Source organism: Anguilla rostrata, chromosome 8 (assembly GCF_018555375.3).
Source record: "Anguilla rostrata isolate EN2019 chromosome 8, ASM1855537v3, whole genome shotgun sequence".
Classification (NCBI taxonomy): domain Eukaryota; kingdom Metazoa; phylum Chordata; class Actinopteri; order Anguilliformes; family Anguillidae; genus Anguilla; species Anguilla rostrata.
In genome coordinates, this window is record NC_057940.1 from 50421505 (window position 1) to 50437669 (window position 16165).

The 16165-nt window shown below is 44.0% G+C and overlaps 2 protein-coding genes across 3 annotated transcripts; both read right to left on the bottom strand.

Moving 5' to 3' along the window:
• Positions 1-3336: 3336 nt before the first annotated feature.
• Positions 3337-7139, bottom strand: LOC135261889 (protein S100-A1-like). The gene is made up of 3 exons (XM_064348577.1): positions 7070-7139; positions 4748-4904; positions 3337-4077 (listed from the first exon to the last, which is right to left on the bottom strand). Exons 2-3 carry the CDS (start codon positions 4901-4903, stop codon positions 3922-3924), a joined length of 312 nt encoding a protein of 103 aa, XP_064204647.1. The 5' UTR covers position 4904; positions 7070-7139; the 3' UTR covers positions 3337-3921.
• A 640-nt stretch (positions 7140-7779) lies between these two features.
• Positions 7780-16096, bottom strand: LOC135261887 (protein S100-A16-like). 2 transcript variants are annotated; one of them, XM_064348576.1, is made up of 3 exons: positions 15851-16096; positions 12048-12172; positions 7780-10787 (listed from the first exon to the last, which is right to left on the bottom strand). In XM_064348576.1, exons 2-3 carry the CDS (start codon positions 12165-12167, stop codon positions 10587-10589), a joined length of 321 nt encoding a protein of 106 aa, XP_064204646.1. In that variant the 5' UTR covers positions 12168-12172; positions 15851-16096; the 3' UTR covers positions 7780-10586. The 2 variants fall into 2 exon arrangements, with proteins under 2 accessions (XP_064204646.1, XP_064204645.1); XM_064348575.1 differs by having other exon boundaries at positions 12048-12175; positions 15851-16087.
• Positions 16097-16165: the final 69 nt, after the last annotated feature.

The window sequence follows — 16165 nt, forward strand, 5'->3', positions numbered from 1 at the left end:
TGGCGTCTGCTTGCGTGATAATGTGGGCGTGGCACTCATTCAGAAACAGGAGCATGATGAGATTCAACCCATACGCAAACAGAAGCATACAAAGAATGCATGTGTGCACACAGTTAAAAAAAAACACAAACACACACGCGAACACACAAACCTTTCATGGCTGCACAGTAATCTGTTTGAACAGGGGTGTTTGGTCTATGGATTTGTCCATTCAGCACGGGATAGGTGTAAAGGGGGTGGCAATTGGGTTAAAACTTGTTTTTGTACCAGCAGCTGGTGCTGATTTTCAAGTCGAAACGTCCGTCAATGAAAAACCATGGAAACGCGGTCAAGGCCGAATGAAATGCAAATTCAACGGTCCAAGAAAACTGCAGCAGGATTACATATTCTTTTAAAAAAGAGCTGTGCCCTCATCGCAAGCCAAAGCATGGAATTTTGCTCTGGAACCATTAGCGTGGTTTATAACCATATATTCCATGGGGTGCTAAATATAAAGTAGAGCACATCACGTTTTTCCTGGGCCTTTATATTAGATTTACCATAAATATGGCATTCCCCCAAAGATTTATGCTGAAAATGCCGGCTCATTATTTGGCCTGGCTGGCCAGCAATGTTCAACTTCGCTATAAAATGTGAGTCAAGGCCACCAGAAGTAACAGTTGCCAATATACCCGAAACATATCCCAAGCATGTCATGCTGACCATAAATAGCTACTGTGGATGTGGACTATGTTTGACATGAGTACACTAGCTAGTTAGTTAGCTAGGTAACCTGCTACAGCATTCACAGATACTTGTAGCCATAGGCTTAGTCATGTCAGGCATGCTAAATGATTATTACAGATGCTCTCTGTGTGTATCTGAATAATCTGTGGAAAACAGAAATTAATATAGTCCTTGTAACATTAAGTGTCACAGCCTCCTAGAAGACCCTGGAGCCATTTCTCCTCCTCCCTCCATTGGATGTCAATCATCAAGGGGCGGGGCTAATTAGCACATCTTTTTAAAAGATTCAAATGAAAGATTTACATTTAGCTAAATATTTAGTGTACAAATGGAGATATAAGATACAAGATAAATATTTCCTTTGGAATAAAGGATTTAAGATATAAATAAATCGTTATTTTTGGCTATACAGTTGGGGACAAAAGTTTACATACACTCAGGATAAAGACACTCAAACTCAATTTTTTACAACTCCACACACTTCATGTTACTGTACAATTCCCGTGTTAAGTCAGGTCATTTCAAAATAATAGCTAAGAGACAGATTTATTTCAGCTTTTATGCACTATTTCAGATTTTCAGTGGGTAAAAAGTTTACATACACTTTGTTAGTATTTGGTGGTATTACCTTTTAATTGCTTAACTTAAATCAAATGCTTGGGGTAGCCTTCCACAAGCTACTCGCAATACTTCGCTTTTGTCCATTCCTCCTGACAGAACTGGTCAGGTTTGTTGGCCTCCTTGCTTGGACATGCTTTTTCAGTTCAGTCCACAAATATAATATGGGATTCATGTCAGGGCTTTGTGATGCATTAATCCGTTGTGTTACAAATTTAGATCGTCCTAGTGATCACCTGCAAAGTTCATTCTGGCTTTTTTATGCCGGCCTTGGAGTAGGGGCTTCTTCCTTGCGCGACAGCCTTTCAGGCCATGGCGATGTAGGATTCTCTTAATGGTGGATGTAGATACTTTGTTACCTGATGCCTCCAACTTCTTCACCAGTTCCTTTGTTGTTGTCTTGGGGTTCAGTCGAACCTTCCGGACCAAAGTTTGTTCAGCCCTGGGAGTTAATTTGAGCCTCCTTCCTGTCTGTGTCTGTGCAGTCCCAAGATTTTTATATTTGCAGACAATAGTTTGTACATATGCTAACGGTATCTTCAGTTGTTTGGAAATTGCTCCTAAGAAGGAACCAGTCTTGTGGAGGACCACAATTTTTTTTTTTGAGGTCTTGACTGAGTTGCTTGGATTTTCCTTTGGTATCAAGGGCAAAAAGGCAGTGGCTCTAAAGGTAGGCCCTTAAATACAGCCACAGGTGCCAATTAATTTCCAGTTAACTTCTAAATATGACAATTAGCCAATCAGAAGCTTCTAAATGTCATTACATCAATGTCTGGAATCTTCCAGAGTGTTTTAAGAGACCCACTGGAATCCTGATATAGTGAATTACAGCTGAAATAAATCTGTCTCTAATCAATTCTTTTAAAATTGCCTCTGATGTGAATAAAGTAGATGCCCTAATTGACTTGCCAGAAGAAATGTATGGTAACATGAAATGTGCGGAGTTGTGAAAAAGTTAGTTTGAATGTCTTTAGCCTAGGTGTATGTAAACGTTTGACCTCAACTGTATATTTAAAATTCTAACCAAGATTTGTAATAAATAAATGTTAAACCCAAGATTTAAGAAATAAATAAACACAAAATATTAAACTAAATATTTCAATTTAAAACACAAAATAAATATATAAATTCAATGTTAAATCTTGGTTTTGGAAAATAAGGATTTATTTTAAATCCTTACATACATTTTTAAAATAAAATTCTGCACAAATTCAGCAAAGACAACTCATATTCAGCATAAATCATTGGGGGAGTGTAATATTTAGGCAAAATGTGAGAGAAAAACACAGGGAAAATGTAATGTGATTTACTTGACATTTGGCACCAGTTTTCACATGGCTGTGTTTGCTCCACATAACAAGAGCTAAATATGTCTGCATTAATGCGGATTAAAGTGTATGCATTTCTCAAATCTTCCAATAGCTCCAAAAAAAAAACAAAAACTAACGGTTTTATCTCTGATGTTGATTGATTTATGATATTGTAAACCGGTAGCACTAAGGCTGTTCCACCTAATAGAATATTAATTCACAAGTAGGGCCTGCAGTTTCACTTTTAGATCGCTCCAGTGCCACCACTGAAGTCCTAATCCGGTCTCTGAACGCAGACTCGGATTTCATATGCCGCGAGAAATCTAAAAATGTTTTGTGTGAGCAGAAAATCTGAAAAAACATGTTTTTTTTGGGGACCCCTCTAATAAGACTGTGTGCGACATCAGGACGTCTCCATCTTGTGGTGTGACATCACACTGCATTCATTTGTGTCATTTGTAATGGGCCTACAGCACTACCTGCCCATACAACACCGCAAGACTTTGGCACTTTCACAGGTTTCCAATAATATTACCTGTGAACTTGAATGATGTAGACTTGAGAGTTAAAAGCCAAAGTCACTAGATTTTAATGCGTCTTATCTCTCTAAACACAATGAAAACTGTGTAATGAGACAAAGTCCAATTCAATTCAAAGACCAAAAATGGAAAAGGTACACAAGCTGGTTAAATATTAGGTTTATTTAATTAAATAAAGAGAAACAGTTTGGTACATAACAAAAGAAAACAAGTTATAAAGCTATAAAGAAGAAACCATTCACTCATTTAACATTGAATAAATAACAAATATTTATATCAATATTAATCTCTCGAAAAACAAAGTTCCTGTGGACATTACCCAAAATGTGTTATGTTACATTTGCTTTGGTCCCCATGGCTGAGGTTTGACTTTCAACAGACACTGAAGCGTAGGGTTTCTCATAGGAAGTAAGGAAGGCAGGGACAGGGCCTCTGGCTCCGCCCCTGAGAGAGGGCAGAAGTTTGAGGAAGTGGAGTGCTGGAGGTGATGGCGTCTCCGTCCTTTTCCGCGATAGCGTGCCCTGCACCGTTTGATTCTTAGCGATAGCACACACCCCCGCTGTCGTGAGGAATGTGTGTGTGTGTGTGTGTGCGTGTGTGTGTATGTGTGTGTGTGTGTGTGGAGGGGTTGTTTCTTCATCATTGTCCTCTTCCTCCACCAAGGTGTCGTAGAGACGGCTTCACCTCACGCTTTTAGCTCCGCCCACACTCCCGCCGACCCCGCGCCCCTACTTCTTCTCCTCGGCCTTCTTGTCGAAGAAGTCGTTGCAGGCCACCGTCAGCGCCCCCACCAGGATGATGAACTCGGTGAAGTCCACCTCCCCGTCGTTGTTGGCGTCCAGGTCGGCCATAACTTTGTCCACCGCATCCTTATCCTGGGCATTCTGTCGGACAGACGGACAGACAGACAGACATAAGGGGCTGGTATCGGGGATAACCTGTGCCTGAGTGAGTGCATGTGTTTGTATGTGTGTGTGTGTGAATATGAGTGTGTGTGTAATTATGAGTGAAAGTGTGTGCATATGTAAGTGTGAGTGTAAGTGTGCGTGAGTATGATTGCATGCGACTATGAGTGTATGCGAGTATGAGTGTAAGTGCGTGCGTGTGTGTGAGTATCATCATGTGCGAGTATGAGTGTAAGTGTGTTTGTGAGTAAAAGTGTGAGTATGAGTGTGAGTGTGAGTATGAGTAGTGTAAGATAGTGAGAATAGAGTGTGATTAGTATGTGTGAGTGAGTATGAGTGTTAGTATGGTGTGTTAAGAGTAGTGTGTGCGTGTGAGGGGAGTAGAGTGTGATTGTGAGTAAGAGTGTGTGTGAGTGAATATGAATGAGTAAGTGTGATTAAAAGTATGAGTGAGTGAGTATGAGTGTTAGTATGAGTGTGTGAGTAAGAGTGTGTGAGTGTGAGTAGGAGTATGATTGTGTGAGTAAGAGTGTGAGTGTGTGAGTGTGAGTGTTAGTATGAGTGTGTGAGTAAGAGTGTGAGCGTGAGTATAAGTGTGCATGAGTATGAGTGTGTGTATAAACGCGCGCGTGTGTTTCGGGGTTCTCACCCCCAGGTAGTTCCCCAGCTCCTCGGTCAGCAGCTCTTTGAGCTCGCCCCGGCTGAGGGTGAACCGGTCGCCCTCCTTGCCCGAGTACTTGTGGAAGGTCTGTATCATCAGCTGCATGGCGTTCTCCAGGTTGGAGGTGGGCTCAGTGGACGACATGCTGCCAGGGGGAGGGGCCAGCAGGAGGAGGGGCCAGACACATAACAACACAGGACTTTATTTAACCTCCTAAGACCCGGACATGAGTCTCTGCTCTCAATTTCAAGAACCATACAGCTCTGGAAAAAAATTAAGACCACCCCATATTAAAAATATATAAATCAACGTTACTCCACCAAGGATTGATTGGACCTTTCATAAAAAATTACATTGTTATTGTTATTCTTTATTTATGGGTATACATTTTTTGTTTAGTTTGCATAATTCAGTGGGTAACAACATTTTTAGTAGTTTGACCATTTGTCATTTTCTGCAAATAAATGTAAATGAATGACAATATTTTTGTTTGGAATTAAAATCAATTTTTCATGAAAGAGTATTAAAAAATGTGAAACTCAAAATTTGACATGTTCTCTTCATTTTTTTCAAGAGCTGTATAATCTACTATGCTGAAATCTACACAAGGCACATACAATAAAAATAAAATTCATTGAATTTTATTTTTAAATGAAATATTTTCTGAAATATATTTGAAAATATTTTCACTGGAACATGTATTTTATACCCAAGACACTTGAATTATGTCAAAAAAATTAATAATAAATCATTTTAAAATTAATAATAATAATTAAAATAATTAAACTTCATTCTGCTGGGTTTCCAAAGGATAAATCTTTAAATGTGAAAAAAAGCATCACCCCACCACGGGTTCAGTATAGTTGAAAAAAGCAACTTAAAGAAAGCTAAGGCAGAATTACAGAGCAACTCATCATAATGTTGCGCTAGTATGAACACTTTTCACTATTTATTCTTAAAATGTTTTACTTTTTAAAAAATAAAAGGACAAATAACATTTGCAGCTATTCTGAATTTTGACTTGAACCCTTACATTAAGATATCATCTTGCACAGACAGAAAAACCTTATTTAAGTATAAGAGTCATAATTCAGATGCTCAGTGGTCACGGATTCAAATAGCAATTTAATTACACTTAAAATGGCAAACACACCAGGAGGACGTAGTAGTAACAAGTGCACGCACACACACACACACACACACACACACAAAATTGACACTATTCACATCATAAATTGTCAAACAGAATGCAAAACCTTGATACAAACATGAAACATTCCACTGATCTTCCTGGTTGAGGCACCAGCCTCGGGTTCCAGATGTAGATTTAGTATGTGAGAAGAAAATGGATTTACTTGAACAGAAGAAAGTAGATTTAGTACTACAGAAGAAAGTAGATTTAGTACTACAGAAGAAAGTAGATTTAGTACTACAGCAGAAAGTTGATTTAGTACTACAAGCAGAAATAGATTAAGTTACGAAGAGACATAGATTAAAGATTACAGAAGAAGTAGATTTAGATTACTAGAGAAGTAGATTAGTATTATAATAAATTAACAGAAGAGAGTAGATTTAGCATGACAGAAGACAGTAAACTTAGCATTACCGAAGATGGCAGATTTATCATTTAGCAAGTACATATAGGATTATCATAGAAGGAGAACCAAGGAAATGAAAAACCCAAAAAATAATTATGAAAAATGCATAATGATGAAAGGAACCACGGAGAGCAGACCACACACACCGCTGAGAGACAACAGGAAGACGTTTAGATGAAGGACCAGCAGCTCATCCAGCAGAAACCAGCACGCTACGCTACCCAGCACAGTGCATCACAGGCAAATACGCCACTTTTGTTCACTGCAAAATAATGACCACGTACAACCTCCAACACGGCCCCCTGAAATGTTACAAAGGACTTTGATGTCTGCAAAGTTTTTGATCTCACACATACAGTAAAATGACAGAGTGAGAGAGAGAGAGAGACAGAGAGAGAGCGAGAGAAACTGCACCTGCTCGTGTGGATGGACTGCTCTGTAAAGATTATGGGTGTGGAGATAGAGAGTGCAGAAAAAGGATCTTTCGGGTTGGCCCTCAGCAATGACACACAGTCGAAAGAACCCTCCGGAACCTCAACAATCTCCGGGGGTGAAGATGACCCCCCACCCCCTACCCCACCCCCCCACAGCGATGACAGTAAAACAAAAGAGAATCGCTGACATGGATCCTGCAAATTGGGCCCCCCCATCGGTCGAGAGGGACAAAGAAGGAGCCCTCTCCCTCCTCCTCCTCCTCCTCCTCCGGTCTTACCTGAGTGGATGAAGGACGTGTGGCTTTTGTTTTCCGGTAAGAGGGAGAGGAAGACTGACGGGGAGAGAGTCCGCCGGGGGCTTAAATATCACCCTCCCTCCATCCCACCCCCTCCTTTCATTTCTCCATCCCTCCTTCCACCTGTCTCTTACCCTCCCCTATCCCTTTCTCCGGCTCCAGATACGATCTGATGATGCGCAGAGACACACACACACGCACGCCCGCGGGCACACACACACACGCGCACACGCCCGCAGGCACACACACGCACACAGAGGTACACACACATACGCACATGAACAGGTATACGGGCACGCATGCACACACACGCACGCACACACGCATGTGCGCACGCACACACACACGCACACAGAGGCACACACGCACACACACTCATGCACCCATACTCTCACAAAGACACACAAGCACACATACACCTACAGAGACACACACACACACACTCATGCACAGGTACACACACACGCATGCACACTCATGCACCCATACTCTCACAAAGACACACAAGCGCAGTACTTTCTCACAGAGTAACACAACAGACACGGAGTGCACACACGCATGCACACGCACACACACACTCATGCACAGGTACACACGTGCACACACACGCACGCACACGCACACACACTCGCGGCGCAACAGCAGAGCATTAACACACAGGAATAACAGAAGCGGCAGTGAGGACTCTTCCCTCGCGTTTTCACAGTTATTTTTTTTTTATTATTATTTGCTTTAACAGACACAGGGGTGCACACATGCCGTGCTACGGCCAGTTGAAACAGCACTGCAAACGCACATCAGTCACAGCACAGTGAACGCGTACATCACATACACAGGGCATAGTGGTTCTTCTCGGATGGAGGCAGTGGTCTTGGCGTGGGTTGGTGGGTGGGTGGGCGGGTGGGGGGGGGCTGTGTCTGAGCTGGGGTGTCAGCCCTAACTCCGGTCTCAGTCCAGGGGTTTGGAGTTTCAATTCCACTTTAATTTGGTCAAAAATTTCAATTGATAAATTGCAACAAAAAAAAGGCCCAAATGTTGTTACCTGGGGGTGTCCTCCCCCCCCCCCACCCCCAATTAATTACATAATTTTAAATTATTAATCGCTTAATTTTGACTTAATTTCGGTTCGTTTCCTCAACCGTGTGTATTGAAATTGAAACGGCCTCCATCCCCGTCTCCGACCGAGTGTCTGTCAGCCTGTCTGTATTTCAGCAAGCAAGAGTGGTTTACAGACAATTTGGCAACGTGGCAATTTGGAGCGCGTCGGCGGTCGTGTCACGCAAAGCGACACAGAGCGGCAGAAGTGGGGCAGGCTACTAATGCTACACGTGCAGTGGCTAGGGATAGGCCCAGACAGCCAGACGCGACAGGCCAGGTATGGAGCCGTAAAGCTATACGTCCAGCTCCGCGCGGGGGGGGGAGGGAGGGGGGAAAGCTTAGCGTGCGGCTAATTTAGGGCGAAGCTAATGCGCGGTATAGTGTTTCAGGCGGCGAGCGGGACGGAGGGGCAGCGGTGCGGTACATCGCCGTAAGCGCCGGGCCAAAGAGTCGCGCGTGCGTATATTTAGTTCGGGGTCCGGTCGCCCCCCCGGACCCCGAGCCGCCGCCCGCGTCGGGGCGGTTACGCAAGTTAGCGCTGGAAAAACGCGTCCGGTAAAACGACACGGGGGCGTCGTATGCAATCCCAAGTCCCTGCGGCTGGATGGAAACTGCGGTGTCCCGGCGTCAGCGTGCATATATGCATGGGTGTCAGAGTGGATGGATGTCAGGATAATGTTTGCGATGTGCAGGACACTTGTAATGTGAGGGGGAGGGGGGGCTGTGTGTAGCTTGGATCCAGAACGGCGCGTGCAACGCTGGGGGGGTGATTAGGAGCGTGTCACTGAAGGAGTGCGTTCAGTGGAATCAGCCAAGGGTGTGTGTCACCGAAGGAGAGCATTTAGCGGGATTAGCCAGGAGTGTGTCGCTAAAAGGCGCATTTAGTGGGATCAGCCGCGGGCGTGTCCCTCTGATAGCTCTAGGGACCTGGAGACAGAAGGTTATCCAGTCAAAAGAATGGGCTGTTTTCAGCCTCAGAGGGCTACAGGGGTCCCCTGGTATTCATTGCCTCTTGGCCCTTAATTATTTACCGGGGGCCATTATATGGATGAGATGGCATGCACCTGATATTCCAGGCCTGGGTCCAACGCTAATTGAGAAAAAGGTATCAATAAGTCAGGTATGGCGACCTGCGGCCTGCCCGACGAGGCGGGCGACGCCGCGGAGCACGCCGTCAACGCGCGTCGCAGCGGGCCCAATAGCGCGCCACGCACCTGCGCCCACATTGCACGTATGAAGGGAAGGGGTAGGGCCAGGAGAAGTCCAGTTCTAGGAATAGCGCTATTTTGCTAGCACTGTTATATGCTCTTTAAAAAAATTTAAAAAAAAACGAACAAAAAAAAAGCTCTAGATAAAAGCGTTAGCTAAATGCCTAAATGTAAATGTCCAGTCTTTACGCAAGGCACGAGGATCAGCTGCATCACAGACAGCAAACTTCTCCTTGCGCCTTCCTTCCGGGAGAAAATCTACAATTAGCTAACCGTAATCACTATGGAAATACACAAGGCTAACACGCGTAGTGCTGTACAGAACCTTGAAAGCAGTGCAAAAAAAAATGGCGAGCACGTATGGAGCATCCTGATGTCAGCGTGTCAGAATGCTAATACAGCTGGCTACGCGGCGCAAAGTTTTATGGAGTGCACGCGTGTATGCGGCGCGCGCAAGTAAATGCTGTAGAATATGCTGTGTGGTGTGCATTAACACGGTACGGTAAATTAGTGATGTGCACGTCTATATAGTATGCTATTTAGAATATTGCGGTGTATCTCATGGCATTGTGTCGTATGCAGCGTGGTTTTCATCGACACTGCGGCGTATGCTTTTTAACTGAAAGTCATCACGCGCTTTTTCATATTTCACTCGTAACTAGCACTTGATAACGGCATCTGCTAAACGCCCGAGTGTGAATACAATATTATGTTTGATATCTAAAATAAAAATAAGCGTCGAAAAAGCGCACAAAAGACTGCGGTACTCCCGCCAGTAAAAGCTGCGATGTCCGAACAATGGAAGGTTCTCACCAAGCACCTTAGCTTTGCTGGAAGAACACCTCCGGCAGTTTTAGGAATGCTATATAGCCAAGTCTTCCCTTTGACCTTACACGAAGCTTGCCCCCTGTATGCAACCCAATGCAAAAAAATAAAAAATAAAATGTAAAAAAGAATAAGAAAGAAGAAAAAAAAACTATAACAAATTGCATTAATTGTTGTGAGTGTTCTGCATATTCGACTGGCAAACAATAAGCAGCAAATGCAAAATGGCAATAGACAGATTAATCATATGAGCTATGTAGTGTAGTGTGTAGTGATATACTGGGGTATGATGATTGGCATATTACGGTATATAACTGGTACGTGTTAACACGGTAGTGTGTGGGCATGGCCGTTGCAGGTTGAGGAGTCTATGTGGCCTCCTGGTCCCCCGCCGCGCCATCTCCCGCCTCTGGCGTCTCTGCAGGGTTGGCCTCCTTGGCGCGCTGTTCGCTAAGCGAGGTGGACAGGTAGCCAATCAGGGTCATGAATTCCGGGAAGCTGACCTTCCCGTCCTGGTTGTCGTCGAGCCCCTGACGCATGTCCTTAATGGCTTTGGAGCTGTCCGTGTCCTGAAACAAGCAACAGGGCGAATTAGCCTCGCGCGACATAACAATCTGACCGTGTCACAAGCCCGCACGAAACATTTTGTGACATCATTACATTAGAATCCTACAATTGTTTGTTACTGGGCAACCCGTAGACATTCTACAAAAAAACAAAAAACAAATTGTGTGTGACATCATCACAGTGGGTCTAGAGGTTGTTTGTCTCTTCGCCACTTTTAACACCTGCATTTGCTTTGTGTTTTCCCCTGGTCTGACCGATTGGTTCCACTGATTAAAACAACCAGTGGATAATTGGGTTGTCTGTGAACAGAATAAGGAAAAAAAACTTTATTTAAAAAAAAAAGCTGGATTGCGAGTTTTATGTTATGAGGAAATTTTATTTCAAATATTTCAGGGGCAACGTTTTAAAATTAAATTATAATAGCATCAGAATTCCAAAACGTGGATGCTATCAATATAGACTATTTAATTGCATAACAGTTGTTGACCATATTGAATGTTCAGGGATTTCAAATTCCATTAAAAAAATCATCACCCATTCAATATTCAACCACTGCCCTGTCATAGAAACCACTCTAGTTAACCTCTACATATACTAAAATCATCAGTCAAACAGTGACAGATAAGGGCCATGGTCTGAACCTTTATGCAAATTGAACATACTCAGAAAATATAATAGAATCAAATATAATTGCAAGATATTGCAACACCTTACTAAATATGGCTAAATATAATAATGAAATGTATACATTTAAAATAATCTTCTGTAAAATGCATTTATCATTATATATTTCAAGAAGAAAAAGGCACAAATTCACAAGATGGCTCTGGGTATTCCATTTCCTTAAGGCTGCGTGTAGTGGCTGGACAGTGACGTCTTTGACACCACACCATGGCTGAGGGCAGTGATGTCATTGACATGACATCATGGCTGAGGGCAGTGATGTCATTAGCATAAGGTCATGGCTGAGGGCAGTGACTTCACGGCTGAGGGCAGTGATGTCATTAGCGCGAGGTCATGGCTGAGGGCAGTGATGTCATTAGCGCGAGGTCATGGCTGAGGGCAGTGATGTCATTAGCACGAGGTCATGGCTGAGGGCAGTGACTTCACGGCTGAGGGCAGTGATGTCATTAGCGCGAGGTCATGGCTGAGGGCAGTGATGTCATTAGCGCGAGGTCACGGCCGAGGGCAGTGATGTCATTGGCGCGAGGTCACGGCCGCGGGCAGTGATGTCATTAGCGGCCGAAGGCCCGGGTTCTGACCGTCATGATGTTGTGCAGCTGCTTCTTGACCAGCTTCTGGAAGGCGCCGGCGCTCAGGCTGTCCTTCCCCCCGGAGGACTTCAGATACACCTCCACTATAGTCTTAATGGCCGCCTCCATGAGCGCTGCTGCGGGGACAGGGAAAACGGGGAACCAATCAGACGAGCGGGTCCTGCATTCGCCACAACGCTCTGCCTGACGACCGCGGGGAGAGCCCCGCCGGTTACAGGCTGCGGCGCATAAAGGCGGTCAAAAGGAACTCTTAATAAAACCACTCAGCAGTGGAACACAAGCCATAGCACAAACTGGACAGCGAAGCAGGTTAAGAGTGGAGACAGGTGAGGCGAAGGAAGGGCGGTGATAAATGTAGGACTCTGGAAAAGTGAGCGAGTCGAATTATCTGTTCGAAAAAAAGGAACACAAACAAAGTTTTGAGGGGCGTATGAAATCCCCCTCACTCACACACACTGTCTCTCGCACTCACACATAGACACACATGCACGCACACACTCACACATGCACGCACGCACACACACACACACTCCCACACACGCACAGAGGCACACATATATGAAGCAAATCAGTGCAAACAGACGCTGACACATTGATGGCATGCCATTAGGGTGTGTATGAAGCATATGAATGGAAAGGTGACGTGAGAACACTTTAAAGGGCGACAGGGAGTCAGAGAGACGGACACGCTGAGATACACAATGAAAGCTCTGATCTCTGATAGGACACCTGATCTACAGAGCCACCACAAGGCCGAAGGCTCACCTTACCTGAGGGAGTACCTGCTACCTGTCTATTACTCTCTGTCTCTTTTTCCCCTCACACACACACACACACTTTATACACGACCCCTAACCCACACAGAAAAGCATGTACACGCAAACAGGTGAACACACATACACACGCACTCAGATACACACACCGAAGTGCAAGCACAAATCCACTCACATAAACAAGTGTGGACACACACACACACACACACAAACTTACAGAAACACGCAGAAAAAAAAGTGCGGACTCACAAGCACACACCATACACAGAAACACGTGGAGATGCACGCGCACACACACACACACACACACACACACACCCTCCCCTCTTATGACCTCGGGGGAACCTGCAAGGCGATTTCTGCCAGTAGTCTCCAGTCTGACACAGATGCTCCACGCCCCAGCACACCCTAAAAATCCCCCTGCCCGCATTGTGAAACTCTCCCTCAGGCTCCAGGCCCGTTCAGCCACCGTATACCGTCCCACCCTCCATATCGACACATTGCGAGGCTAACCAGCTGCCACTGCGGTGACTCGTCAAGCTTTTAGCTCGCGGGTGCCAAACTGAATTCCCAGGGGGCAGCAGTGTCTGCCGGTTCTTGTGTTTTCCTTTCAATCAGCTGCCAGTCAAGGCCTTGGCAACAAGGTGTGTGGATCGCTTAGCTAATCAATGACTTCACTGAACCACCGGTGCCGAGTACACACCGAAAACCAGCAGACACCGCGGCCCTCACGGACTTGAGTTTGAAACCTGTGCTTTAGCTTTTTCGCGACACTGCCTCCGTCAACTCAGCGGTACGACACATTCATTTAAAAAAAAAAAATGGTACATCTGCACAATTGTAATTCAGGCTTCCAAAATGTGCCATCCAGTTTCCGCGGTTTCAGCTTGTCCCTTCAGAACAGTGCTAGCTACAAAATGACAACAGAAAGCGTGGTTCCATTGGTAACATGAATGGACAACGTTACACAGATGTTCCGGTGGGAGGGCGTGGGTGGAGACTGCGTCGCTCTGGATTAGAACGAGCTATATTAATGAAATACAATGTAATATAACGGGCCGCGTCCATGCGCTAGGAATGAAGCGTGAAAATGGCTGCTTTACGCTCGTGTTCGATCTTTCAGGTGTTTTTAATTTTTAAAATGTTTTGCTTTAACCAGAATTAAAATAAATTAAAAAAAAAAAAAACCGTTCACGGAAATTTCTGAGGGAGTTTGGACAAGGATTCAATATGTCACAGTTTGGTCTTGTTAGCCTACAGATTCAGATACTGATTCAGTTAAATGTTAAATGTTTTCGTAGGTAGGCTACAGTATAGATAAGCAACAATGTCGCATTTCTTAAACGTATACATTTCAATCATGTATTTAACACCTTTATGTAATAAAGAACAAGCTGACAGGTAGAACCATGACATTTCAAGGTCCCAATGCTGGCGGACAAAAATGTATTGTTCCTTTTCTGAAGAATCCAAATCATTCTGACAGAAGCCTCGTCGCAACCCGAGTCAGGAGTTTGAAATTTGGCAAACCAATCCAAGTGGCACTGGTGTTCAACGAGGCGTTATAAATCCACCCTCGATTTAAAAAGCCGCGGCATAGTTCAATGAACAACATTCACACACATGATTCATCTAATTGTTTCCAGTCTATGGTTTGAATAACATCCTTAAATCTACAACCGACCTGCGACAGGCCATTTCTCTTCCTAGATTTCTATGCCAAGGTCACAATTCTTGTCTTGCCATCCCCGTCTTCTCGGCACATTCATTATTAACAACCTAGCCGCTACCTGGCTATGACGGGCGTGTAGTTAACAGACAGGCTCTTCTAGAAACGCTGCCCGTGCCACCTTCGCCCCCCCACTTTTGCTGAAGGTAGGGCGGCTATATTGGGCCACACACCGGTCTTCAGACACGAAATTAACATAATATCCGTTAGTTACTGCAAACCTGCACTCCCCCAGAAACAAATAAATAAATAAATAAATAAAGCAAGACTGAAATTAGTTAAATAAATTAACGGCGGGTTTCCGGTTTCCGCCCTATAACGTAAAAGAGATTGAGAGTTGGATTACCATTTGGGATAATGTGATATGTGTTCTCCCTGAGTAACGACAATACCGCCGCTCGTATGCTATGAAAAATTAATAGAGGAACAAGTTAGGCGGAGGCTACTGACTGCGCCAAACTGGCTAATAACTGTCATTTATTTTTCGTGGAATTAAAAATGCAATCGTGAGCCAATATAAAAGACAGGTTAGATGAACGCATCTCTCAAAAGGTAACTTCCGTGCTTCCAGTTTACTGCAACTAAACTTCGAATCTCGATTTTAAAAAATGTAGCCTACGTTGGGCTACTATGTGAAGGTCCGTTGGGAGATGTGCGGTGGGGTGGAATGTGTGACTAATCCAAATGCACGGTACTCCATGATAACGGCCAGCATGCGTATGGTAACTTACTTGCCTATTGCTGTTGAAAAGGCAGTTGTACTTGGCTATTTGCAGTCGAAAAATAGGCACATTAGTAACTTTTCCAAACCTTGTACTTATTTTAAAATATGCGATCTTTAGGCTACACGTTTTAATAAAGAGTACAAATCCATAGTTTACACATTATTCTATAGGCCTAATGTTAATCTACCTGTGTCATAAAGTCAACCATTTCCCCTCGATTTAACTATTATTTACAATCGTGCCGTGAAATACCACGCATAGCACAACACACATGATCCTGGCTTTGCCATACAGTTTCAATTAGTCTTTTGGCAAAGGAAGTTACTCTCTTTTAGCACTGCCTAACTTTTTTCTTTAAATCAACACTTTAAATCTTTAACACATTGATTTAAATTGGAGCATTTTTCTAGAATTAACACATCCCCTGTATCTGTAACCCTTGTGAACCTCGAAACGTCTCGTTGTCACTCAAGGGTGTCGGCTGAAACGTGGCCGTGGGGATATAATCGTGTCTTGTCTATAAAGTAGCTTTTAGCATAAGTAGCGGTACAATAGAGAACTTACCGTAAAATTTTGACCTAAAAAGAATCGACGAAACTTTTTCCTGTTTTTCTTATGCTATTCTCACTTTCCTTCTCTTCAACCCGCCTCTCTCTCTCTCTGAACCAGCAAACTTGCTAAACTAGACGGTCTGTGGAATCTCTTCCGTGCTGTAGTTTTTCTTAAACTTTTCCCCCCCGACAAGTCAAAGGGCGTGTACCTGGAAGAGTGTGAAGAGAGAGAATAGAGGGATAGGGAAAACGAACGCGCATTTGGGGATGCCAGGACAAGTACTGCAGCTTACAAATGGTTGCATTTTGCTTTTTTAATGATTGGAAT